Source organism: Protopterus annectens, chromosome 5.part1 (assembly GCF_019279795.1).
Source record: "Protopterus annectens isolate FY-2018-M chromosome 5.part1, PAN1.0, whole genome shotgun sequence".
NCBI classification, from domain to species: Eukaryota; Metazoa; Chordata; order Ceratodontiformes; family Protopteridae; genus Protopterus; species Protopterus annectens.
In genome coordinates this window covers 612,125,047-612,150,907 of record NC_056736.1, presented here as the reverse complement: position 1 = coordinate 612,150,907, position 25,861 = coordinate 612,125,047, and the positions used below count along the sequence as shown (strand labels likewise).

Below are 25,861 nucleotides of genomic sequence, written 5' to 3'. Positions count from 1 at the left end.
TTTTGAGGGAAAATTCCTGCTGAACCTAGGAGGTTGTACAGTACAGTTGTGTACACTTACCGTAAATATAGATGTTCGAGTGTATTCACTGTTGCAGTCATTACATTTGGGGTAATCTGTTGGCAGGTTGCCCTCAGTCAGACTGAATTCCAAAGTCTTGGGTCCTCCATCAGTTGCGGTCTTCTCTTCCATGACATCAGGTTGTCAGGGGTATAAAACATGCAGCCAACGCCATTTTAGTTTTTCTTGCCCCCGATGTCAGGTGCCCCCCCAAAAAGGTAGCAATATTATATATATTTATAAATATACATGCATCAATATAAACTTTACCTTCATCTACAAGCAAATACACCACATAGGTTGTAGAAGATAGAGAAGGAAAGATAAACTGTAGAATGACAGGGGGATGGCGGGAGGGTAACCTGGACTGCAACAGCGAACACACTCGAACATCTACATTTATGGTAAGCGTACACAACTGTACTATGTTCTTCGTGTTTCACTGTTGCAGTCATTACATTTGGGTAGAATCCCAAAGCTATGGTTGGGAGGCTGGAGCTAAACAGCGTTAGGTGAGGCTATAAGGCCCTGCAGCACTGCAGTGGCAAAGCCTGCCCTGGACTTAGAGTAGAGAGGCAAATGGTAATGCTTTGTAAAGGTGTGAACAGAACTCTAAGTAGCAGCCTCTAGAATGTCATTGGTTGGTACTCCTCTGAGAAAGGCTGCTGAAGTAGCTGCAGCTCTGGTAGAGTGAGACCTAATGCCCTTAGGCACAGGTTTGCCATGGTGTAAATAGCAGAAATGGATGTAATGGCTTATCCACTTTGAAATTGCCTTTCCTTCCGATCCTGCAGCATATGACGCTAGTAATTGCTCAGTTTTTCTTAGAGCTTTAGTCCTGCTCAAGTAGAATCTTAGTTGTCTGTGTACGTCCAAGGAATGCAGAATTCTCTCCCCTTTGTTCTGCGGTTTTGGATAAAAAGTTGGCAGATGAACTGTTTGGTTTAGAGCCACTTTGGAAACTACCTTAGGCATAAAAGTAGGATTTGTCCTCAGAGACACCCTGTCTGGGTAAAATATGATAAAAGGCTCTACAGCCATGAGGGCCTGTAGCTCTGAAACTCTTCTTGCTGAAGTAATAGCTAGTAGCAGAGCTGTCTTCCATGATAAGAACTTTATATCAGCAGTAGCAGCTGGTTCAAATGCAGGCAGGATGAGCTTTTCCAACACATAATTGAGGTCCCATGCAGGTAATGGTGATCATCTAGGAGGCCTTAAATTTTTGGCTCCTCTGAGATACTGCTTTAGTAAAGGATGAGAAAAGATTGGTGGCTCTGTATTGTAATGAGCCAAACTGGCAGAGGCATGGATTTTGATTGATGAGAAGGATAGGCCTTTGTCAAGCATCTCAGTTAAGTATTGTAATATCTGAGGAATATGTGGTTCTGCTGTATCAGATCCTTGTGCTTGATTCCAAGCACAAAATCTCTTCAATTTGTCAGCATAAGATTTTCTAGTACTAGGCCTTCTGGCTTCCAAATGACATCCATCACAGCTTTACTGAGAGGTGTCGTTTGTTTGATTACAGGATTAGCCATGCTGCCAGGTTCAGAGTCTGTAGTCGATTGTGCAGGATCTGATTGTTTTGCTCGGACAGTAGTTGTGGGTTTTGAGGCAAGGTCCAAGCTGGGTATTGAGACAAGTTCCTTAGGATTGGGTACCATTATTGGCGGGGACAGTTCAGGGCAATTGGGTAGAAGAGGCAGAGGAGGAAATGCGTAAACTGATAGGTTTTTCCAACTGAAGGATAGGGCATCCACTTTCCATGCTTGTCTGTGATAAGTCCTTGTGCAGAATCTTTTCAGTTGATAATTTTGAGGAGAAGCAAATAGATCTATGTCTGGGTTCCCCCATTTCTCTGTTATGTTGAAGACTTGTGGATTTAGTTTCCACTCGTGAGGATCCATAAGGTTTCTGCTTAAATCGTCTGCCAGAGTGTTTTGTTTTCCTTGCAGGAATTGAGCTTGAAGATGTATTTGGTTGGTCAAAGCTGTGTTCCACAGTGCCATGGCTAATCTGCAAAGGGGGTATAAGTGCGTGCACCCTTGCTTGTTTATATACCACATGACTGTGGTGTTGTCCGTCTTTATCAGTAGTTGTCCGTCTTTATCAGTAGTTGTCCTGGATAAAGTAAGTCCTTGAAGGCTGTTAGGGCATTTTGAACAGCTAGCATCTCTTTCGGGTTGATATGTAGATGCATTTGATTTGGTGCCCATATGCCCTGAATGCATCTTCCTGCCATGTGGGCCCCCCAGGCATAATCCGATGTTGTCTGTTGTTAAGGTTTGACTGGCAGGGGGTAGAGTGAAGGGCCATCCCATGTTTTGGTGACAGGCCTTTGCCCACCATAGAAACTCCTGTTGCAGGCAGGGAATGAGAGGAATCATTGTTTCCACACTGTATGAATGTTGACTCCATAAACTTTTTAGGTACTATTGAAGTTTCCTCATATGCAGTCTTGCATATGGAATTAGTAGAATGCAGGATGCCATGAAGCCCAGAGCCTGCAGAATTTGTCTTGCAGAAGACTGGGTTTTTGCTGCCATCAGTTTGAAGTAAGTAGTCAGTTGCCTTTGTTTGTCTGGTGTGAGGTAAGCCATCTGGGCAGTTGTATTCAAGCTTGCACCCAGGAATGTTATCTTTTGAGAGGGTACCAGTTGTGATTTCTTTTCATTTATTGTGTACCCTAGGCATGTTAGAAGCCTTTTCACAAATGCCAGGTGTCGTAGAAGAGTGTCTTTGTTCTCTGCTTGAATGAGACATTCGTCCAAGTAAGGATATATTTGAATACTTCTTTGTCTGCAAAATGCAATTACTGGTGCCAGGCACTTTGTAAAGACCCTGGACGCAGTAGATAAGCCAAAGGGCAGTGCAGAGAATTGGTAATGCAGTAAGCCAGCCTTGAATCTGAGGTATCTTCTGCAGGACTGTCTTATTGGGACATGCAGGTATGCCTCTTTTAGGTCTAAAGTCATCAGCCAAGCATTCTTGCCCAGCATGGGCAGAAGCTGCTGCAAAGTGATCATTTTGAATTTTGAAATATCCAGGTATGTGTTCAAAATCGATAAATCCAGTATTGGCTGCCAGGCCAAGGTACCAAGAACAGTCTTGAGTAAAAACCTTGTCCTTTTTCCTGTTCTGGTACTGTCTGAATGGCCCCCATATCCATGAGGGACGTAACCTGCTTCTGTGCCTCTGCCCATTGATTTTTTGGCAGATCTGGCCAACCATTTGTCATTGGCAGAGTGTGGAAATGGAATCTGTATCCCTGTGATACGATATTTAGTACCCACTTGTCCTGGGTTATTAACTGCCAATTTTGAGCAAAAAGTGCTAATTATCCCCCTATGGGTGCTGCCAAAAGATAAGTGCTTGGTGTAAGCAGAGGGAAGTCATTGGGATTGCTTTATGTAGGTTTGTGCTTTATCCCCTCCAGATTTGGAGGTGGACGCGCCCCATTGCTTTGACCTGTATGAGTCTTGATCCTGGTACCTGGAACCCTTAGGGCGTCTGGATTTGCCCCTTTGAGCTCTGTCTGACACAGGAAAGGACCAATTTTTTGTAAGCCAGTGTCTACTGAATCTTGGTGGCTGCACTTGTAAGAAATCTTTAACAGCTTGAATAGATTTAGTTTGTCTTCTATTTTCTTTAAAACCCTCTTCTGCCTTAATACCAAATAGAGAATCATGCCGTAAAGGCGCATCTAACAATTTAGCTTTAACATGATCAGGCAAATTTTGTTCCTTTAACCAGGCATGCCTCCTAATCACAGATCCAGTAACAGCGGCCCTGCAGGAGGCCTCTAAAGAATCAAAACCACATTGCAAAGTATGCTTTCCAACTTGTTCAGCTGCATGCAACAATTCCTGCAATTCTTTATTTTATGCACATTCTGAAATCATCATAATTTTCTGTTTCAGCAATCCCATAACATGTTGTTGGTACTTAAGCATATGAAATTGACAATTTAAGGCCCTGATTGCCAAGGCTGAAGATGTATAAACCTTTTTTCCCCATCTGCCCAGTGCCCTAGAATCTGTCAAATGGGTAGGGTTTTTTGCTGTTGCGGCCTTAACTCCCTTTGGACCCTGTGAAAATAGTTTCAGGATCAGCAGCAGGGTTTCTAAATAAAAATGTATGTGAGTCGGGGACTCTGTAATATCTGTCAAGCTTACTGGGAGCCAGAGGTAAGGAGTCAGGGGTCAAGCTTGACTCCGAAAACACATCATCCACAATGTCTAAAACAGGGGCTTGTGCTGAGGGAGAAGAAAATCCCTGAGCCTCTTTTTTGATTCTGAGATGTCTTGACTCTCCCAGTGAAAATGCTCCCTCAAAGTATGCAAGGTTTCTCCAAATGAATAATCCTCAGGAGGAGATGCAGATGGAATAGACTCCTCAGCATCAGAATCCTCATAGGGAGGTATAGATAATTCCTGATCAGAAGAGGAATCAGAAGAAACAGAAACCTGATCTGAAGATTCATAATCAGTGTCTTGACTAGGCCTCTTTTCTGGAAGGGGATGGGTACCCTGGATCAAGGTAATAAGGTCTTCAGCCATTTTGATCATCTGCTTTTTAGGCATAGAGACCTGTGCACGTGGCTCATGCGTCAGTCTTTTAGGTTTAGAAGTTGCTTTTGTCTTTGGTTTTGCAGCTGTCTTCGGTTTGATGTACAAATGTTGAGGTCTGAATACACCCTCAGAAGCCGGTACCTGCTCAGTGGCTCCGGACCCATCTCAGGAAGATACATCCGTCGGTCCAATACCTTGAATATCTTGCAGCATGCCAGACTCCACATGGGTGTCTGTAGAGGACTGCGACTCGAAGGTAGTGGGTATCAGGGGCTGCAAAGGCACCTCACGGAGTACCAGCGAACCGGCGACTGGCTAGGAGAAGCTTCGTCGTCAGTTATGGATCTCGACTGCCTTTCTCTGTCCTTTTCTTTGCGCTTTTTATGTACTCCGGTAATCTGATTGCTATCCGACGACATTTCTGGGTAGTTAAATCTGTTTCCAAAATACTTTGATGCAAAAATATACAGACGCTTAATAGTGCGTTGGTTAAATCTAGCACAAAACCGACAGCCAGGCACGTTGTGATCAGGGCCTAGGCAAGGAATACAGTATAAATGGAAATCCTTAGGAGGTATTTGCTTCCCACAAGTAATACAATCATTAACTTTTTCTGACATCTTTAAAAAGCAAGAAAAAAGTTTCCCCAACGGGGTACTTAGCTTTAGTGAAGACTTTGGTTCTGAAACTCAAACTCGAATATTTCAGTAGTCGGCCGACCGGCACTTGCGAAATGCTTCTGCTTCGGGCACCGCGCAGCAAGAAAGACTAAAGAAAATGGCGTCAGCTGCATGTTTTATACTCCTGACGACCTGACATCATGGAAGAGACAACAGCAACCGACGCAGGACCCAAGACTTTGGAATTCAGGCCGACTGAGGGCAACCTGCCAGCAGATTATCCCAAATGTAATGAATGCAACAGTGAAACACGAAGAACATTTGAAGGAAATATTTTACTGTTTGCATAGATTTTGCTTTGTCTTCCATCTTTTTAAGCACCTCTTCTGCTTTTACTCCAAACAACTGGCCCTTGTTCCTTCAACCATGCATGTCTCCTGACAGATCCTGTCACTACTGCCCTGCTTGAGGCTTCTAGGGGGTCATATCCACAGTGTAATGAGTGTTTAGCCACATGACAAGTAGAGTGCAGTAAATCTGCCAACTCTTTCGAATTGGCACAGTCAGGAAAGGCTGAAATCTTTTGTTTTAATAGTTCCAAATTGTGTTGTTGATATTTTAACATGTGGAACTGACAGCAGAGTGCTCGGATAGCTAAGGTTGCAGAGGTGTATACTTTTTTACCCCATCTGTGCACAGCTCTGGAGTCCATGTCAGAAAGAATAGGATTCCTTGCAGAACTAGCCTTAGCTACTTTTGGTCCCTGGGTAATGACCCCCGGGTCAGCAGCAGGATTTCTGTACGGGTATTTATGAGAATCCGGTACTCTGCAATACCAGTCAGGTTTTCTGGGAGCAGGTGGGAGGGCGTGAGGAGTTGAGCTGGATTCATGGAAGACCTCAACAACCACTCCAAGATTGGAGGAATGGCCAAGGGTCTGTGCTGGGCAGCTCTAGAAACTCTCTTAGTCTTTTCTTAGACTGAAAACAAATGTGATTTATTGAGTGTTAGAGCTTTCAGGTACAAACAAACAGTGTCTGAGGAAGGGTTTGTACCTGCGAGCGCTAACACTCAATACATCACATTTGTTTTTAGCGTTTTATATTCCTTTTACTGTTGTTGATTTTTAAACCACAGACCTTTGCTACCAACTCCTGGTTTGCTTTTGTACTTTTCCCAGACTGAGGGAAGTCCGGGATTCCCAGTGGAAATGTTCTTTGAGGGTGTGAAGGGTTTCCCCAGAGGAACTATCTTCTGGTGGGAAGGCAGAAGGAATGGGTTCCTCTGCATTTGAATCCTCATAAGCAGTCAGAGTTTGTTGTTCCTCTTCAAAATCTGAATAATCACACTCCTAAGAATCCTGTTCTGTCAGTATTACAGGAGAAATGTCTCTTTTCCTTTTAGGTCTACCCCTGATAAGGGTGATAAGATCCTCCACCATTTTAAGCATTTGAGGCTGGGGTGGTAGAGCAGGAGTAAAATGGTGGCTAGAGGTAGTTTACCTAAGAATGGTCTTGCCTCTAGGCCTAAGAGTATCCAATCGGTCTTGAGAGAAATGGTACTCTGAGAAGATGTCAGTTTTTGTCTAGATTCGGTAGTGTGAAAAAACCTCCTTGGAAGCTGGTGCTTGTGTCGCTGCTCCAGACTTAACCAAGGCACAGACAACCAAAGGCTCGGAAGACGAAGAAGATTTCTACGGCATGCCGGACTCTGAAAGGGTCTCAGTAGAGGCCTGTAAAGGTATCAAACCGGGCATCAGGGACTATGAAGCCGCCTCACTGAATTCCGGAGAAGTGAAGACCTGCTTAGCAGTAGAGTCGTCAGAAGGCTTAGCCTTGTGTGGTCTGTCTCTATCTTTATCCTTACGTTTTTTCCGAATGTCTGCGGATTACTGGCTGACGGCGCCATTTCATGTGAAGATGGAAGACGAAAATACCTGGCTGCAATAAGAGCTCTACGACGAATGGCTTTCGTGTTAAAGAGGGCACAGAAAGTACAGTTGTGTACACTTACCATAAATGTAGATGTTCGAGTGTATTCACTGTTGCAGTCATCACATTTGGGTTATCTGCTTGCAGTAGCCATCAGTCAGCCTGATTATCAAAGTCTTGGGTCCTGCGTCGGCTGCTGTCTCATCTTCCATGACGTCAGGTCGTCAGGGGTATAAAGCATGCAGCCGACACCATTACATCAGTTTTTCTTGTCACAGATGTCAGGTGCCTCCCAATGGGAAGTAATTAAATATATATATATATATATATATATATATATATATATATATATATATATATAATGTGTGTGTGTGTATGTATATATATATATATATATATATATATATATATATATATATATATATATATATATATATATACACACACACACACACACACACACACACAAGGTTATACCTCTAACAAAAAAGCAGATACACCAAAAAGCTTTTAAGCATAGTGAAAAAGGAATAGAGGCATAGCCAAAAAAGACAGGGGGCTGGAGGGAGGGTAACCAGGACTGCAACAGTGAATACACTCAAACATCTACATTTATGGTAAGTGTACACAACTGTACTATGTTCTTCGTGTTTCACTGTTGCAGTCATCACATTTGGGTAGATTCCCAAAGCTAAGGATGGGAGGAGGAATTTAGATAGCATTAGGACCAGCTATAAGGCCCTGCAAGACTGCAGTAGCAAAACCAGCCCTGGATTTAGAGAAAATTGGTAAGTGGTAATGCTTGATGAAATTATGTACAGAACTCCAGGTAGCAGCTTCTAGGATGTCCCTGGTAGTGACACCGCTGATAAAGGCTGTAGAAGTAGATGCAGCCCTGGCAGAATGTGGTCTTATCCCCTGTGGGATAGGTTTTCCATGGTGCTTATAGCAGAAATAAATGCAGTGGCCTATCCATTTAGAAATGGTTTGCTTTGAAATGGCCTTCCCCTCTGCCCCTGCAGCAAATGCCACCAGCAGCTGCTCAGATTTCCTGAGAGGTTTAGTCCTGTCCAAGTAATATCTAAGTTGTCTGTGCACATCTTAGGAGTGCAGTATCCGTTCGTCTTTGCTCTGTGGATTAGAAAAGAAGGTTGGCAAATGAATGGACTGATTAAGAGCCACACTGGATACTACCTTGGGCATGAAGGAGGGATTGGTCCTGAGGGACACCCTGTCCACATGAAAGATGATAAAAGGCTCCACTGCCATAAGGGCCTGTAATTCAGACACCCTTTCTTGCTGAAGTGATGGCTAAAAGGAAGGCTGTTTTCCAAGAAAGGAATTTCAACTCTGCACTTGCAGCTGGCTCAAAAGGAGGCAGAGAGAGTTTTTCCAATACAAAGTTAAGGTCCCATGCTGGAGTTGGGGCTCTTCTAGGTGGTCTTAAGTTCTTGGCCACTCTGAGGAACTGTTTGAGCAGTGGATGAGAGAACAGGGGTGGTACTGTGTTGTAATGAGCTGAAATGGCTGAGGCATGAATTTTGATGGAGGAAAAGGAAAGACCCTTGAGAAGCATCTCAGTTAAGTATTGAAGAATCTGAGGTAAATTGGGTGCTGCTGTGCCCATCCTCTGAACTTGGTTCCAGGAACAGAATCTTTTCCATTTTCAGCATAAGATTTTTTAGTACTAGGTCTCCTTGCCTCTAGAATGACATCAACACTTGTTTACTGAGGGCTGGCAATGGAGAGATCAGGTAATTAGCCAGGCTGCCACTTTGAGGGTTTGAAGATGAGGGTGCAGAATCTGGCCCTCCTACTGGGACAGCAGGGTAGGGATCTGGGGCAGGTGCCATGGATCCAGCAGTGACACTGCGCAAGAGGGGGTACCAGTGTTGGCATGGCCAGTCTGGGCAAGTATCATCCTTGGTTTGCCCTGTTTGATCTTTAGTAGTACCTTGGTGAGAAGAGGCAGAGGAAGAAAGCCATAAACTGATAGATTTTTCCAGGTGAAGGACAGGGCATCCACCTTCCAAGCTAGTTTGTGGGGAGTCCTTGTGCAGAATTTGTCTAATTGGTAGTTCTGGGGGGAGGCAAACAAGTCTATATGTGGGTTCCCCCATTTGTTTATCAACATGTTGAATGTTTTTGGTTCCAGTTTCCACTCGTGTGGGTCCATGAGATTTCTGCTTAGATAGTCTGCCAGTGTGTTTAGGTTTCCAGGCAGGAATTGAGCTTGTAGGTGCACTTGGTAGCTCAAGGCAGTGTTCCACAGAGCCATGGCTAGTCTGCAGAGAGGGTCCCTCCTTGCTTGTTTGTATACCACATAACTGTGGTGTTGTCAGTCTTTACCATTAATTGTCCTGAAAGAATGTAGTCCTTGAAGGTTGTCAGAGCATTCTGTACAGCTAACATTTCTTTTTGATTGATATGCAGGTGCATTTGACTTTGGTTCCATTTGTCCTGAATGCACTTCCCTGCCAAGTGAGTCCCCCATGCATAGTCTGATGCATCTGTTGCCCACCAAAGGAATTCTAGCTGTAGGCAAGGTATGATAGGAATCACTGCTTCTAGATCCTGAGAATGTTGACACCATAGACCTTTTAGCTACCACTGTAGTTTCCTCATATGCAGTCTTGCATATGGAATTAGTAGAATGCAGGAGGACATGAATCCCAAGGCTTGTAGTATTTGCCTTGCAGATAGCAGGTTCTTTGTGGCCACTAGTTTGAAGTAAGTTGTCAAATGAATTTGTTTCTCTGGCATGAGGAAAGCCATCTGGGAAGTTACGTTCAAGCTTGCTCCCAGGAATACAATTTGTTGACAGGGTACCAGATGTGACTTCTTTTCGTTTATGGTGTACCCCAGACAAGTTAGCACCTTTTATACAAATGCCAGAGGTTTCAAAAGTATGTCCTGGCTTTCTGCCTGAATTGGACAATCGTCCATGTATGGGTATATTTGAATTTTTCTTTGCCTGCAAAAAGCAATGACAGGCACGAGGCACTTTGTGAATACCCTGGGTGCAGTAGATAAGCCAAAGGGCAGTGCAGAGAACTGATAGTGCGCGTAGCCTGCTTTGAAGTTATCTTCTGCAAGACTCCCTGATTGGCATGTGCAGGTAGGCTTCCTTTAAATCCAGTGTTGCCAACCAGGCATCTTTCCCTAGCATAGGAAGTAGCTGATGAAGAGTTAGCATCTTGAATTTTGGAATCACCAAAAAAGTGTTTAAGGTAGATAGGTCCAGGATAGGATGCCATGAATTGTTTTTTCTGGGTACCAGGAAAAGTCTTGAATAAAAACCTTTTCCCGTTTCCTCTTCTGGTACAGCTTGAATAGCCTTTATGCTCTAGAGAGTGAGTACTTGCTTTTGAGCCTCTGCCCACTGATTTGGGGGTAGATCTGGCCAACTCTTTGGGGTTGGTAACGTGTGGAAGTGAAATCTGTATCCTTGGGAAACTATATGTAAAACCCATTTGTCCTGGGTAATGAGTTCCCAGTTTTCGGCCTGCAGAGCAATCTTTCCCCCTAAAGGAGCAGTCAGTTGAGAAGTGCTTGGAAGTTTTAAAGTCAAGACATTGAGAAAGCTTTCCATAGGGGGAAGTCTTACTACTCCCTGATTTGGAAGCGGAACCCCCACACTGCTTAGTCTTGTGCGTACCCTGGGACTGAAACCTGGGGCTTCTGCTAGTTCTGGGTTTGGGTTGTGAAGGCCTGGAAGAGGCAGGAAAGGACCAATTCTTAGAGGGCCAATGCGTACTAAATCTTGGAGGCTAAACTTGTAGGAAATCTTTAACGGTTTGCATAGATTTAGCTTTTTCCTCCATCTTTTTAAGAACTTCTGCTTTGTTGCCAAACAGGCGGTCCTGATTTAAGGGAGCATCCAAACAATTTAGCTTTAACATGATATGGCAAAGATTGTTCCTTAAGCCAAGCATGCCTTCTAAGTACAGACCCAGTGACAGCAGCCCTGGCAAGAGGCCTCTAATGAATCAAACCCACTTTGCAAAGTATGTTTTCCAACCTGTTCAGCAGAATGCATTAAATCCTGTAAATCTTTATTTTCAGCACAGTCAGGAATCAACATCATTCTGTTTAAGCAATCCAGTAATACATTGCGGATACTTTAACATATGAAACTGACAGTTTAAGGCCCTAACGGCCAATGTTGAGGAAGTGTACACCTTCTTACTCCATCTATCCAGTGCCCTGGAGTCTCTATCAGAAGGGGTAGAATTTTTGGCAGTAGTCCCCTTAATGCCCTTGGGTCCCTGTGAAATAGTCTCAGGATCCGCAGTAGGATTTTTAAAAAGGAACTTGTGAGAATCAGGAACCCTGTAATATCTATCAGGTTTTCTGGGAGCAGGAGGCAAAGAATCAGGGGCCAAACTAGATTCCAAAAAGGCACCATCAACAATGTTCAGTACAGGAGGGATAGCTAAAGGCCTGTGTTGAGGCAGGAGTAAGAAGTCCCTAAGCCTCTTTTTTGAATCAGAGTAATCCTGGCTTTCCCAGCGGAAATATTCCCTAAGAGCATGCAAGGTTTCACCAAAAGAAATTCTCTGGAGGGGATGCAGAGGGAATAGAGTCCTCTGCATCAGATTCGTAAGCAGATAAGGGTAAATCCACGTCATCAGAAGAAACAGAAATTTCAGAATCCTGGTCAGAAGAATCATAAGTAAATTCAGTCCTAGGTCTCTTAGAAGAGGATGGTTGGCTTCCCCTGATTAAAGTTATAAGCTCTTTAGCCATTCTTATCATTTGTTTTTTTAGGCATAGAGGCCTGATCATGCAGCCATGGCGTCTGTTTTCCAGGCATGGTTCGACCTTTAGGCCTTAAAGAAGATGGCGTTGGTTTAATATGCAAGTCCGTAGGCCTGAATATACCTTCAGAAGCCGGTGCCTGCACAGCAGCTCCAGATCCATCCAAGGTAGAGACATCCGCAGGTTCCACAGTTGAAGCATCTCGCTGCATACCAGACTCTGAATGAGTCTCAGTAGAGGCCTGCGAATCAGAAGTAGCGGGTACCAGGGGCTGCGAAAGCACCACACTGAGTACCGGCGAACTGGCGACTGGCTTAGGACAAGTGTTGTCGGCAGCTTTGGACCTAGGTGGCCTGTCCTTGTGTTTTTTCAGAATACCGGTAGTCGGAAGGCTTACCAACAACATATCTGGATAACTGAATGGAGAACAGAAATATTTAGAAGCATAACTATACCGACGGATAGTTTGTTGGTTAAATAAGGCACAAAACCGACAGCGAGGTACGTTGTGGTCAGGGACTAGGCAAGGAATACAGTACGAATGAAAACCTTTATGAGGTATTTGCTTTCACAAGAAATGCAGTTATTAACTTTTACTGACATCAGTAAAGAGCAAGAAAAAGTTTCCCCAACTGGGTACTTAGCTTTAGTTGAAGACTTCAATTCTGAAACTCTAAAATGAAAATTTCAAGAGTTGGCCGACCGGCACTTGTGAACGGCTTCTGCTTCGGACACTGTACGGCAAGAAAGACTGATGTAATGGCACCGGCTGCATGCTTTGTACCCATGACGTCATGGAAGATGAGACAGCAACCGATGCAGGACCCAAGACTTTGATAATCAGGCCGACTGAGGGCTACTGCAAGCAGATAAACCAAATGTGATGACTGCAACAGTGAAACACGAAGAACATCTGGCAACAGGGGACGTTGTGGTCTGGGCCTAAACAAGTGACGCAGTATGAGTGGAAGTCTCGGTGTGGTATTTGCTTTCCACAGGCGAGAGAATTGTTAACTTTTTCAGACATCGGTTAGTGCAAGAAAAAAGGATCTCCAATGGGGTACTTAGTTTTAGACGTTTTTAGCTGTAATTCAAACTCTTGTAGCGACTGACTGGCACATTTGTGAACTGCTTCTGCTACAGGCTCCACGGTAAGAAAGACTGATGTAATGGTGTCTGCTGCCTTACTTTACAGCACTGATGACCTGACGTCAGGTAGCAAGCAACAGCAGCTGATGCAGAAAAATACTGATTCTGGTATTCAGGCCATCTGATGGCTACCACAGCAGGGATAACCCACAGGTGATGACTGTAACAGAACATCTGGGTGAGTAGTGCCTTGAATTAAAAGTTGTCTTAAGATGGGGGTGAAGAGCTGAATTTGAGTTTTTGGTGGTTGTGGTAAACCTTGGAAAGGTGGGATAGCCCACCAAGCCATCCATTCTGGATGATGGATAACACCCAATGGTCAGTAGTGATCTTATGCCAGGAGGGGAGAGATAGAGTGAGGTGTAGGGACATAGGGGTGTGACAAGGCAGCTGGTCAGAGTCACAAAGGGGGAGTTCTGTCTTGACCAAGTTCCTACGAAAGGAAGGAGTGGAGGCTGCAGATGTCCTAGGGGTAGTAGCTTGTCTAGAGTGTCTCCTTCCCCTAGGGTGAGTAGTAGGAGGAATAGACCGCCTCCTAACAAAAAAAGTCTTATGAAGGTAGTTTCTATGTTATCTAGGAACAGATGAAACAAGAAGATGTTTCAAATTCTGGAGTTCCTTACCTTTCTCCTGTAAGGATTTAAAAAGCTCAGCAGAAGCAGCTCCGAATAATGCAGAGTTATCTAGGGGGATGTCTAACAGCTTAGCTTGAAAATCAACAGGTAAAGGTTGTAATCTAAGCCATGAATGCCTACGAAGGACTGAACCAAATGCAGCAGACTTAGAAGAAGCCTCCACAGCATCATAACTACACTTGATTGAGTGCCTGGTTACTTGAGAAGCTGTTGAAAGCAGATTCATAAGTTGAGTCTTAGTAGGGGAATCAGTAAGATCAGATACCAAAAAGGAGGCCTTAGCTAGAGTGTCTAGTACAAATTGTGCCATGTGAGTCTGATAATTTAATGCCCTTATGGAGAGGGTAGAAGATGTATAAATCTTTTTACTGTGTCTATCCATAAATCTACTCTCTCTGTCTGTAGGGTGACAGGTAGCTGCCCGGATGATTTGTCTGCAAAAATTACTACAACAGCAGGGTCAGCTAGAAGTTTCCCGAAGAGAAACTGAGATTGAGAGGGAACTTTATAAAACCTATTAGGTCTCTTGGAAGCTGGGGGTTGAGGAGACTCAGGAGCTTGGGAGGCTGCCTGGAAGTGATCCAAAAAGGCTGGTTGCACAGGAGAGACAGCAGAGGGGGAAGGCTGATCCATTTGCAACAGTTCAAAATACCTTCTTTTAGTGTCAGAAATTTCTGAAACATCCCACTGGAAATGTCTCATTACATTGATAGTGTACCCAAAAGAGCATTCTTCACCAGGGGAATCAGGTGCCAAGGAATCCTCCTCTTGGGTAACAAAATCCTAGAGAGAGTCAATTTAAGATGAATAAGAAAGGGTTTCATCAGATGAGGAGGTGTCCTCTTCAGATTCAACCAAACAGGGGCCAGAGACAGGAGGTTGAAGTTGTTGAAAAGCCTGAAAGGCCTTGAACAAGTTTTGGGAGAAAATTTCCCAGTCAGTAGAACATGGAGTAGCAGAGTGCTTAAACTTCTGTTTTCTATTGAGAGGGCCTGAAGATTTAGCAGGCCGCATGACTGACATTGGAATGGTAGGAAGGGGAGCGGCCTATCAGAATCAGGGAGCAGTGGTTCCCTCTTGCCATCAGGCCCTGATGGCTCACAAAGCTCAGCGGACATACCGAGGATTTCTGCCGAACCGGTGTCCAACAAGGTTCCCAGCTCGGAAGGTAAATCTGAGATCCGAGAAGTCGGTGGGCTCTCACTTGCCTCAAGAGATGTGGTGGATGTCTGAGGTGCAGAAAGCATTTCAGGCCTAGCTCTCTTGGCTTTCTTTTTAGGTGGCTCATCTGATGGACCTCCCACACCCTCCATACTTAGGCCAGGCGTCGGAGCCTCTGATTTTCCAAATATATTTTCAAGGAAGCTAAACGACTTCTAAGGGGCTTAGGGACAAATGATTGGCAAATAACAGTTCTTGCAATCGTGCTCTTCCCCTAAGCAAAATACACACTGGTCATGAGTGTCCTTGTGTGGAATACGTCTCCCACAAGCAAACTTGCCCTTCCTAGTAGTCATGAAAAGCTGGAATACAGTAAAATGCTAATAAGGTAAGAATAAATCAACTTATCCATAAGCGGGCAGTTGAACGATAACGAACATACAGTAAACACCCCTAGCTGGAGATCGGATGTTTGACGATCACTGCGGCAGGATAGTTCTGACTTGGGTACATGCAGACATCACATTTATAGCCAACGTCGGTTTATGGCACTAACATGCTAAGTCGCATGCACTCCTTACTGAAGACTTTGGTATACTGGCCAGATGTATGGTGCTGTAGATAGCCATACCACTACTGTAATGAATACTGCAACATGAAAACAGAAGGACATCTTACAGTACCCTTACATCTATTATTTAAAAGCTCATATAAATATGGGGAAATTCCTCAAAATTGGAGATGTGTGCTTACTTAACCTGTCTTTAAGGGAAGGGGGAGTAGGACAAACCATACAGACCCTAAAGTCTACGTTCATGTTGTACAACAAAAGAAAAAAAGGTATTACCGAGAAACCACAAAGCACGGAGCCTGAACACACACTGTTGCACCAGATAACTTGAAGTCACGTACTAGAATAATATAAAAACGCTTTGATTACTGAACGTTTTTATATTATTCTAGTACGTGACTTCAAGTTATCTGGTGCAACAGTGTGTGTTCAGGCTCCGTGCTTTGTACTTTCATGTTGTAGAAAAATAATGCAGAAGGTAATATTGGATAAGTTATTGTCAGAATTAGATAGGCTGGGACTTGAAACCATATATCAGCATGCATATGTTGAAAGTAGACCTATTACAACCTGTAACATGACATTCTATAACAATATAACAGCAGCTATGAATGAAAAATTGTGCTGAGATGTAATTTATATAGACTTAACTTCAGCATTTGACAGGGTCATACACAAAACACTGATCAATAAATTAGAACAACTAGGTATCGATGTACTCGATAAGATGGATAGCTGCAAGGCTTATAAATAGGACATGGAAATTATCATACAGTAACTGGACAGGCAAAATCCTTGGTTACAGTCAGGGTATCTCAAAGGGCTCTGTCCTAGGCCCTTACTTGTTTACGATTGTGTCTTTTAGACCTAACTTTTTCATCTGAGGTGTTCTCAAGTCTATACGCATATGACCTGAAATTGGGTAAAGTGATTACCTATTACAGATAAGGCACATCTGCAAAATAACTTGACTAAATTGACCATTTAGGCACAAGAGAATAATATGCTGATAAATATATCAAAAACTTATCATATGAGATTTGGGTGGCATAAACTGAAAGATGAATATTTAATACAACGCACAGTGATTGAAACTGTAGACTCATTTAAGGACCTAGGTATATGGGTAGATTCAGCTCTGACTTTTTCTAATTATATCAACCAATTGGTTAATGAAAGTTAAAGAACTATAGGTTGTATGAAAAGATTTATACAGTCTAGGAAATCAGAAATGATGTAGTCATTGTTAGTTACATTAGACGCAAACCCGAGTAGAGAATAACAATATGGAAACCTTGTAAGAAAACAAGCTTGAGTAAACTGGAAAGAGTACATCAGAAATATACCAAGGGCATTCATGGATGTAAAAATGTTATTATGAAAGATTAAGACATCTGAACTTGTACAGCATCTCTTATAGATATCTAAAAGGAGATCTTATTCAGGTATATAGGGCATTTAGAGACAACTACCTCTGGGAATGTTTGGGGTTATCAAAAAGTACTAGAGAATCATCAGATGACCTATGTAGAAGATTCTATAGTAATGAGGAGTGTACAAACTGGTTATCTGAGAGAGCAGCTGATGCATGGAACAAACTACTAAAGTACATTAAAGCAAGTGCTAGTTTAGATATTTTTAAGAATAGCCTCAACACTTATTATGGGAACAAGTGTTTTGGTATATTGGCAAGCTAGAAGGGCATTAATGCCCGGGCTTGAAATATTTGTATGTATGTAATGGTGGACTGGTCTAGTATCTTTTCGGCATATCAAGTGTTGCAGATTTATTAAACATATTTGCAAAATATTGTACTCTATATAAATGTTCTGTAGCCCAAGCTTGGAACAAGCTTCCTTTAAACATATGATCCATTAACCACCCATTACACTTCAAAAAAGAGCTCAAACTTCATCTGATTAACAAAACTTTTTCCCTGTTAGGACCCTACCCAACTCCTCATCTTTTTTACATTGCATTCCCTTCATATGTCCACTTGTTTTAGTCTCAACCTTCTTCACTTTGTAACCTACTGGTATTTATCCAGCAATTGTAATCTCTAAACATTGATAGCTCAATTATTTCCTTGCTATTTATTTATAATGCTACTGCCTATTTTTTCTGTTTTTTTTCCTCTCTCCTTTGTTTTTCATTTTTACCTGCACTGCTAATTATATTATCTTGGAGTGTTGTTGTTGTGTCTTTCGGCTTTTCCCGGTTAGGGGTCGCCACAGCGGAACTCCGGTCCACTAATGATAGGCAGTAGATTTTTACGTGCCGAATTGCCAGCTCTGATGCACAACCTTCAATGAAGGTACGCCCATTCAAGCATGTCTCCACACAGAAGATGCTTTAGCTGAGAATCGAACAGGACAACGTCTTTCTGTGAGGCAACAACGCTACCGCAGCACCACCGCCGCAGTACCAATTATATTATCTTGGAGTGTAAATCTGTATAATACTGTACATTGTTTTTGTAACTGGAGCTTTTTTCCTTGGGTCTCCACTGAAAATGGACTTCTAGCCCAGCTGGATTAACTTGGTTAAAAGCTCCCCTGGTCTCCACTGAAAATGGGCTTCTAGCCCAGCTGGATTAACCCGGTTAACAAATGTAAATAAATAAAAAAATAAATAAATGTTGTAACTAGAAATAGTGACCTTATAAATCTTTTTAAGGTTTGGGAAATCTAACAGATAATATGACATAATTTACAGTTGTTTTGTTTAATAGTGTTTTTAGCCAAAAATGTTATCAATAGACAGTGGAAGCCAAGGAAATGTGGAATACCTCAAAATCTTGCCAAGTGTTTACCAGTGGTATGAGAAAAATGATGAGCGATAACAGATAAAATATTTAAATAAATGGTTTTTAATATATAGATGTTTTTCTTTCGTTTTTTCCCGGTTAGGGGTTGCCACAGTGGAACTCCGGTCTGCTAATGATTGGCAGTAAAGTTTTATGGTGCCAAGGTGCCCGCCCGACACCCAACCTTCAACGAAGGCATAAGATAAGAATTCATAATACAGCAGAAATAGAACTCTTTCAAATATTTTTCCGTGACCATACAAATCTTTCAAATATATTTCTTACTTAACCATACAGATCTTTCCAAACAGCTTAAGTGACAAAATGCCTCATCAAACAGATTGTGTTTCACTTTTTTTCAATTTTCATCTCTCATTCTACATAAAATGCACAATCGTTTTACAATTTCGGGCAGTAACTAAATTTTGACATACTACAGAAAACCACTCGTATATTTAAATAAATCTAATGAATAATGGTAGCATGTATAAAAGGTTTAGAGTATATCTTAAGGCAAGTCCAGTAAAATAGATTTAAAATGATTTATTCTAACCTTAGTTTCATAATTCTTGGTTATGCATTAACAGTTCATCACATGTCACAAGAATTTTAATTTAAAGTAGACAGATAAAGCTTTGATTGCAAAGAGAAGTGAACAAAAATTGTGAGAAGAGGTGAACATATTATTTTGATGAGACAGTTACCACAAAGTTTTTGTCTGTATGGCTGAGCTCGTCTCTCATTAATTCTGAAAGGGTTTTAATTTAAATATCCTGGTTTAGACACTTTGGCTGTTTAGTGCATATTCTCAAAAGAGCTGGAAACTTCCATGCTTGTTTAAATGGTCAAACTGGAAGTTCACAAAGCATCCAGACATGTACATTGAGCTTTTCACTAGTGATCATTTTCAAAAAGCCTGTGCCTTTGTCACAGTTTTCAGCAGTTTTTTTCTGGCCCCATGCACCGTGTTACAGTTGCACCTACAGGATTCTGGAAATCTGTATTAATGCTAAGGGTACTGATTGGGCAGTGGCAGTTCCCAAATTGAGTTATACATTCATTTTTCAGCAAAACAAGTACTTAAGTTTCTATTGTAATATTTTTAGATGGGTACCTGAATGAGCACCTTATATTTATATGTTGCACTACTTCACACTGATGTACTGTATAACGTTCAGTCTTTTTTATTTTTTCTCCCATTGTCTATGCAGACCAGCAAGTCCTGCCCCCCAGCTGCTCTATGGACCCACTTACTCCTCCTAGATGAGACCCTTATGGTTAATTCTTTCCCTAGGAGCATGCGTCAAGCTGGCACGGAGAGGACAATCACTTACACATTTTGGGAGAGCAAGGGTTATTACTGCCCCTCGTAGTCTTACTCTGCATGCCAGGTCATGCTGAAGGAGTCTGCATGCAACGAGCCTTGTGACTGATGTCTACCTCGCTATGCACAATATAATCAGAACACTTGTCCACTGATGTAGGCTGCATCTCTGCGGAAGCTCCCATTCCCAGTGGGGCTTCAATTACAAATATGGTGCATGGATGCATACGGTCAGTAATTTTCTCTGGGACAGCGGACTACGCCTCATTACTCCCCTCCTTCCAAACACGAGCTCTAAAAGGTGCCGGAGACACTAATCGAAACTGGGTCAGCAAGGTTACAGGTCTTTATTCCTCTATGCCATTGCAGCGAACTGTGTAAAGGTCAGTCTGTACCGCATTAAACAAAATACTTGCCAGTAACATATGTAATAAATTATAAGCTGCAGTCATAATATAAAAAACAAGGTAACAGAAGTACTGAAACTGCAAAATACTTCTGTACATTTTGATTAAAAAAAAAAATCATAGTTTTCTTAGGGCTCTAGACATTTGTAACAACTTGCAAAGCAGGGACCAGCAGAACTTGAAGTACTCGATTTTAATTTTAAAAGGCAGAATTCAAAATCTATACAAAAGCATCACTTTTAGAATGCAAAGCCATTGAAGATACAAGACCACACAGAGTTGGAAAATGTGCATATATTAAAACATTCATGTTACCAGCAACTAGCTCCTGAAGCCGTTTTTGAGCACAGTCACAAGTAGAGGACATTTCCTCACCTCCTATTGAAAGAATAGCATCAAAGCATTCGTCTCGATAGGGAAGACGTAAGCTGTCACACACCATGACTTCGTGACCCTGGTTTCTTGCTAACTGTACCAAAGGCAGACAATAATCACAACCTATTTTAAAAGCTTCTTTATTGATGTTAAGATATTTTCCATTGCCACAGCCTAAAAAAAAAGACAGAAAAAGAAGAATTTTAGGGAAAAAATGGCACCTCAAAAGCATTTTTATACTTAGCAAGACATAAAAAGAATTAACGTCAACAAAAATTAAACTAAACAACAACACTTTTAGCTAAGAATAATTTCTTTTAAAAGATTCTGAATTCTAATTATTTTTAAAAGACAAATTAACCTGTTGTTTTAGACAACTGTTATTTTGCTCTACAGTCTCTGTAAAAATTCCACAGCTACAAGTACTCTGGAAAAAGTCAATATATGTATTTGCCAATGATCACCAATAAAGCTTTCTTCTCAGACTATCAGCGTCATCTCAGCTAAAATACTGCTACTATTTTGGCAAATACAGTTGTCCCAAGTTTACTTTCACTAGTTATCTGCTCTAAATCTGCAGTCAAGAGCTGAAGCGAATCTTGGAGTTGCTATCCTGAACATTTTCACTCAATCAATTTACCTTTCCTTCTACTAGGATGCTGCAGAAGTAAGCCTGATCAGAAAAAATACTAAAAAATCAGAAAGAAAATAAGTCAGGATGACAAAGCACGGTTGGACGACTTTGGGTTTACTAAACAGGCACGACTGTAATTCGATCAAAACATTTCCAGGACAACAAAAACAAATGTGGTAGTGGGAGCAGATCCTCCTAATTCCTCTGCATACCTCTTGTTAACTATGTATATCAACTTCAATGCTGCTGCACGTTGCAGTAGGGAAGGACAGGAAGCTTCACAGTACAAACGAACTTTAACAAAACATTGTTTGAAGCCAAGAGCTTGGAACAACTTTGTTTCTGATCAGCAAATAGTTCAACACATTGTTTTTAAATACTCAAATGCGAGTCTTTTAAAAACAATGTTTAAACAAATGTTTAAAATTATTTAATTTTAGGACTATTTCTTCTTTGTAGCATGCATTACATGATTTCCTATAACGCAGCCGAGGCTCAGAAGATCGATTGGAACAGCTCCAAACACTGAACACAGGTGCTTGGAATACCGAAGACCAATGATATTGAACCCTGACTCTGCCCCACTTCTGGACCCGTGCTGTTACTTGTTCCTGGGTCTACAGGTCTACAGAGGCAGGATGGCTCATGAATCAAGGTTTCAGTTGGCATGGTATATCTTCGGCGTTTTGTGTTTTGACACTGCACTTCAGATTCCAGTTGTCAAGCTTTTGTGCCTTAACCTCATAATAGTAAACCATATAACACAGCAGTTCAATCCTTTTCTGCATCTCTTTCATAACCAGACTGCTGCACTGCCTACAGCTCAGAGTGGTTTGCATTTTCAGCACTTAGTCTTCTTCTCCTTGGTTGGTGTCTTTTAAGCATTTATTGAGTCAAAAAGTAGGAAAATATCTATACTAACATATGGAATGCATGATGCCTCACTTAATGCATCTGAAGCCCAATATCTATACTAATATATGGAATGCATGATGCCTCACTTAATGCATCTGAAGCCCAGATGGCAGAAATAAGCAGATTCCCTTCTTAGAGTCATCAAGAAAGTAATGAACAGCTCTGTGAGCTGTGAAAATGTTCTAAAAAAGAGAAAAAATTTGCTTGAAAGGTAAGGGGAAAAGGGTTGCGTGAGTTAACTCTCCACATAAGGGAAATGTTACTATAACAAATATGAAATTTCATTTAAGGTGCGTAAATCTCCCAGAGTAGTACAATTTCTGCCACCTACAGGCAGTATCAAGGCCTGTTAAAGTGGACAGAACTGATTAGAAAACACAGGAGAGGACCTCAGTAACAATTCTAGAATGGTGCTAACTGAAACATATAAGCAAATCATATTTCACATCAGATGAGAAATGACAAGCTGAGGCAGGCATCAGAAGATCCTGTATTCCTGTCCTTGATCTGATGCATGCTTGTACAGTGCAATCCATATGTTTCCATGCTGTGTAGGAACTTGCCAGAATAGTAGATTACTACTGACCACTGTTGCAGTATTCTTTACAAGTGGGATATACTGCCAAGGATAGCCACACATCCAGCAAGCTTACCAAAGCCTGGGCTCTTCCAGACACCACATGTCCGCTATATGACCCAAGCCCACATGCAAGAGATGCATAACGGACATATGAGCACAAGAAACTCAGAACTTGCTTGTCTAAGGGCACAAATATGGAACAGGAGGAGAGGTATCTATATACACATGTACATATCTCTTAAGAAGAGATCCACCATGGACAGCAAAAAAGCAATATCTAAAAAGGGGGAAGGAGGGTGAGATGGAATACTCCCCAGCAGTGATCAGTAGGACATCTACTGTTATGGTAAGTTCTTACACAACTGTACCACGTCCTTCCAAGATAATAGCTGCAACAGTTTGTATGAGCGAGACAGTAGCAAACTCAGAAGAGAATGAAAGACATTCCAAAAGATCCTGTCCAATGAAAGTGGCAAAACCTGCTCTAGCCTTAGAAAACACATCCAATGTATAGTGTGTAGTAAATGTGTGAGCAGAGGACCAAGTAGCTGCTTCAAGAATGGATCTAGAATCCAGGTCCTTGAAAAAAGCTCTAGCTATGGCTACTGTTCTGGGGGAGCAAGTAAGTGGCTTCCCCAAGATATGAATAATAAAAAGAAATTCCCTTAGATATCCAAAACTGGTCTGCTTGGAAACTGGTAAACCTAGCTTCTTTTCTTGAAAGGAAAAATGAAGTTATGTACTTAACATAACATTCCATGTATGTTGTCCATCTTGTCCTTTATTCTCACTGATGGGGCGGATCTGATCCATCAGATCCATCTCAGCCATTACATAAGCTCGAGGTCCTCAGCCAAACTTGTGGGCATTTTCCCTACCCATAATGCAACTGTTCTATAACCTCAGATCTTGTTTGCTCTCCAGCAGTGACTAGAAGTATACATTACAAAAAGTATGTAACAAACACATTACACAAGACGTACCCTCAGAGGCTGTGGAGTCCTATAAAGGAACAAGTCGAAACAAACAAAACTGCCGAATATGACACAAATCCCAATACCGAACAAAAGCAGGACCCAATAACTCTAAATCGAGTAGTTCTTTCAAGTATTTTGTTATAAAATCCAAAACACAATCCACATAAAGCGCTTTTCATCTTCAGAATATAAAGACTTCTTCAGATGTGAGAAAATACTGTAAAAATGGTTTAAATGCTGGCTCTACAAGTCATATGATCCCAGTCACCCAATAAAATTACCAGGGAGTGTAACCTTTAGACAATGTTACAAAACCCGGTACATAGTAGTTTTTACAAGGTCACATTCCACTCCCTACATATATATATATATATATATATAGTAACTGTACATCTTGTGCTATACTGCTTTTACAGATGACAACTTAGCACATAGCATAAAATTTAAAATATAAAATTGCGAAATTATAACCTTAAAATAAATATAAATAGATTTAAATAAATTTCTATACATTGTATTTTCCTTTAGATGCGGAGGGTCTTTTTATCTAAAGCATCTCTTAATTTTGTCTGTTAGAAGACATAAAATGTGTATTATAACATACGACCCTGTATTTTTACAGTAGAACCTACTCACAGTATTAATGTGTACGTATATCTACACATTCGTATGTATACACGTAACTGTAGTGAATCTAGTAATTCATGGGTCTACTAGTGTACAATGGTCCATGTACAATGCATAGTAAAGAACATGAGTGTCTTCTTCTTCTTCTTCTTCTTTCGGCTTTTCCCGGTTAGGGGTCGCCACAGCGGATCACCTTGTCCGCACATTAATTGGCAGTGGAGTTTTACAGTGTCGAGTTGCCAGCCCGGCGCCCAACCTTCCACAGAAGGCACACTCACACACACACCTAGGGCCAATTTAGAGTGTCCAATCCACCTGAAGCATGTCTTTGGGATGTGGGAGGAAACCGGAGCACCCGGAGGAAACCCACGCGACCACAGGGAGGACATGCAGACTCCGCACAGAAGGCACCCCAGCCGGGGATCGAACCGGAGAACCTCTTGCTGTGAGGCGGCAATGCTAACCACTGCACCACCGTGGCCACCCCAGTAAAGAATACATTCAATCACTACATTCTACTGTGAGTGTTAGTTTACCTTTCTAAGGCCTTTAGTTTGAGCACACAGGCAATGGTACACATCTCATTCAAACCTGGGTGATTATATGCATTTGTTAAAATCTGCCAGTACAACTCTCTAACTTCAAGCATTAGTGCGCTGGGACCACCTCTTGGGTCATTAGGGATTTGACCTATCACCATGTACCCAAAACTATGTGTGCTATAATCATTCACGTGCTTGGCCAGTGCGTTGTCCAGCTTACTTTTACTGATTGCATACTGGTGTTCATAAATTCATTCCTTGAACTTGCGTTCAGTTTTACCAATATAGTAAGCTGGGCAGACTTTGCACCTGGCCAAATACACGATCATTTTAGAGTTAAAGTCAAACCTAGTTTTCACCCTATATTTGGTGTTCCTTACTGTAAAGTAAGATGTGGAATCCACTACCTTACACTGTGAACACATACCACATTTGTATATACCGTGGTTTCTTGCCCCATCACTCAACTTTTTCTCTAACAGATTTTTTAGGTTTGAACCCTTACGGTATACTATTCTGGATTGAGTACCCAAGCTTTCACTGAGTACTGGGTTATTATTTATCAGTCCCCAGTTCTTTTTTATTAGGCGCACAAAATTGTTGACTTCTCAACAAAATGTTGCCACCAAACTTAAGTGAAAATTTTTGTTATTAATTGTGGTGGGTAGGTCCACTCCTCTTACCACGTTTTCAAGTTGTATACAGGGAAATCTGTTCTCTACATCACCCGCAGGCTGGAGGCTCCAGCCTACTCAAGTCTTGCGGGGACCCACCAGCAGGATGCTCCAGCCTACTCATGTCTCGCGGGAGACCCAACAGCATGCGCAGGCCATTATGGAGAGCAGAGACAGATGGAGGACTTAGCTGAGCTACTGCAGAGGACAGAGACAGGTGATCGCTATGTAGGACTTAGCCATTATGGAGAACACAAACAGATGGAGGACTTAGCTGGGCTGCTGCAGAGGATCGCTACGGAGGACAGAATCTGCAGTGTGTGTGTGTGTGTGTGTGTGTGTGTGTGTGTGTGTGTGTGTGTGTGTGTGTGTGTGTCCATGTGTCTGTGTGTACAATGCCCCAGTTGCTACATGGTGGTGGGTGGAGAATAAGGCTTGAACCCTGTACCTTGGGCTCAAGTGGCAAGAGCCTGAATTCCCTACCCACCATTATTTGTCAAAAATTTGCAGATTTTTGCCTCATATTTGTTCTGTTCCTCAT

The 25,861-nt window shown here is 42.0% G+C and overlaps 1 protein-coding gene across 2 annotated transcripts in view; it reads right to left on the bottom strand.

Moving 5' to 3' along the window:
- The window catches only part of LOC122803561 (probable tRNA methyltransferase 9B), a 784,173-nt gene that overhangs the window by 265,566 nt on the left and 492,746 nt on the right, over window positions 1–25,861 (bottom strand). For both annotated transcript variants that reach the window (XM_044073224.1, XM_044073223.1), the window contains exon 3: window positions 20,372–20,545. In XM_044073224.1, coding sequence (XP_043929159.1) covers window positions 20,372–20,545 — 174 coding nt within the window. The remainder of the gene's footprint in view (window positions 1–20,371; window positions 20,546–25,861) is intronic.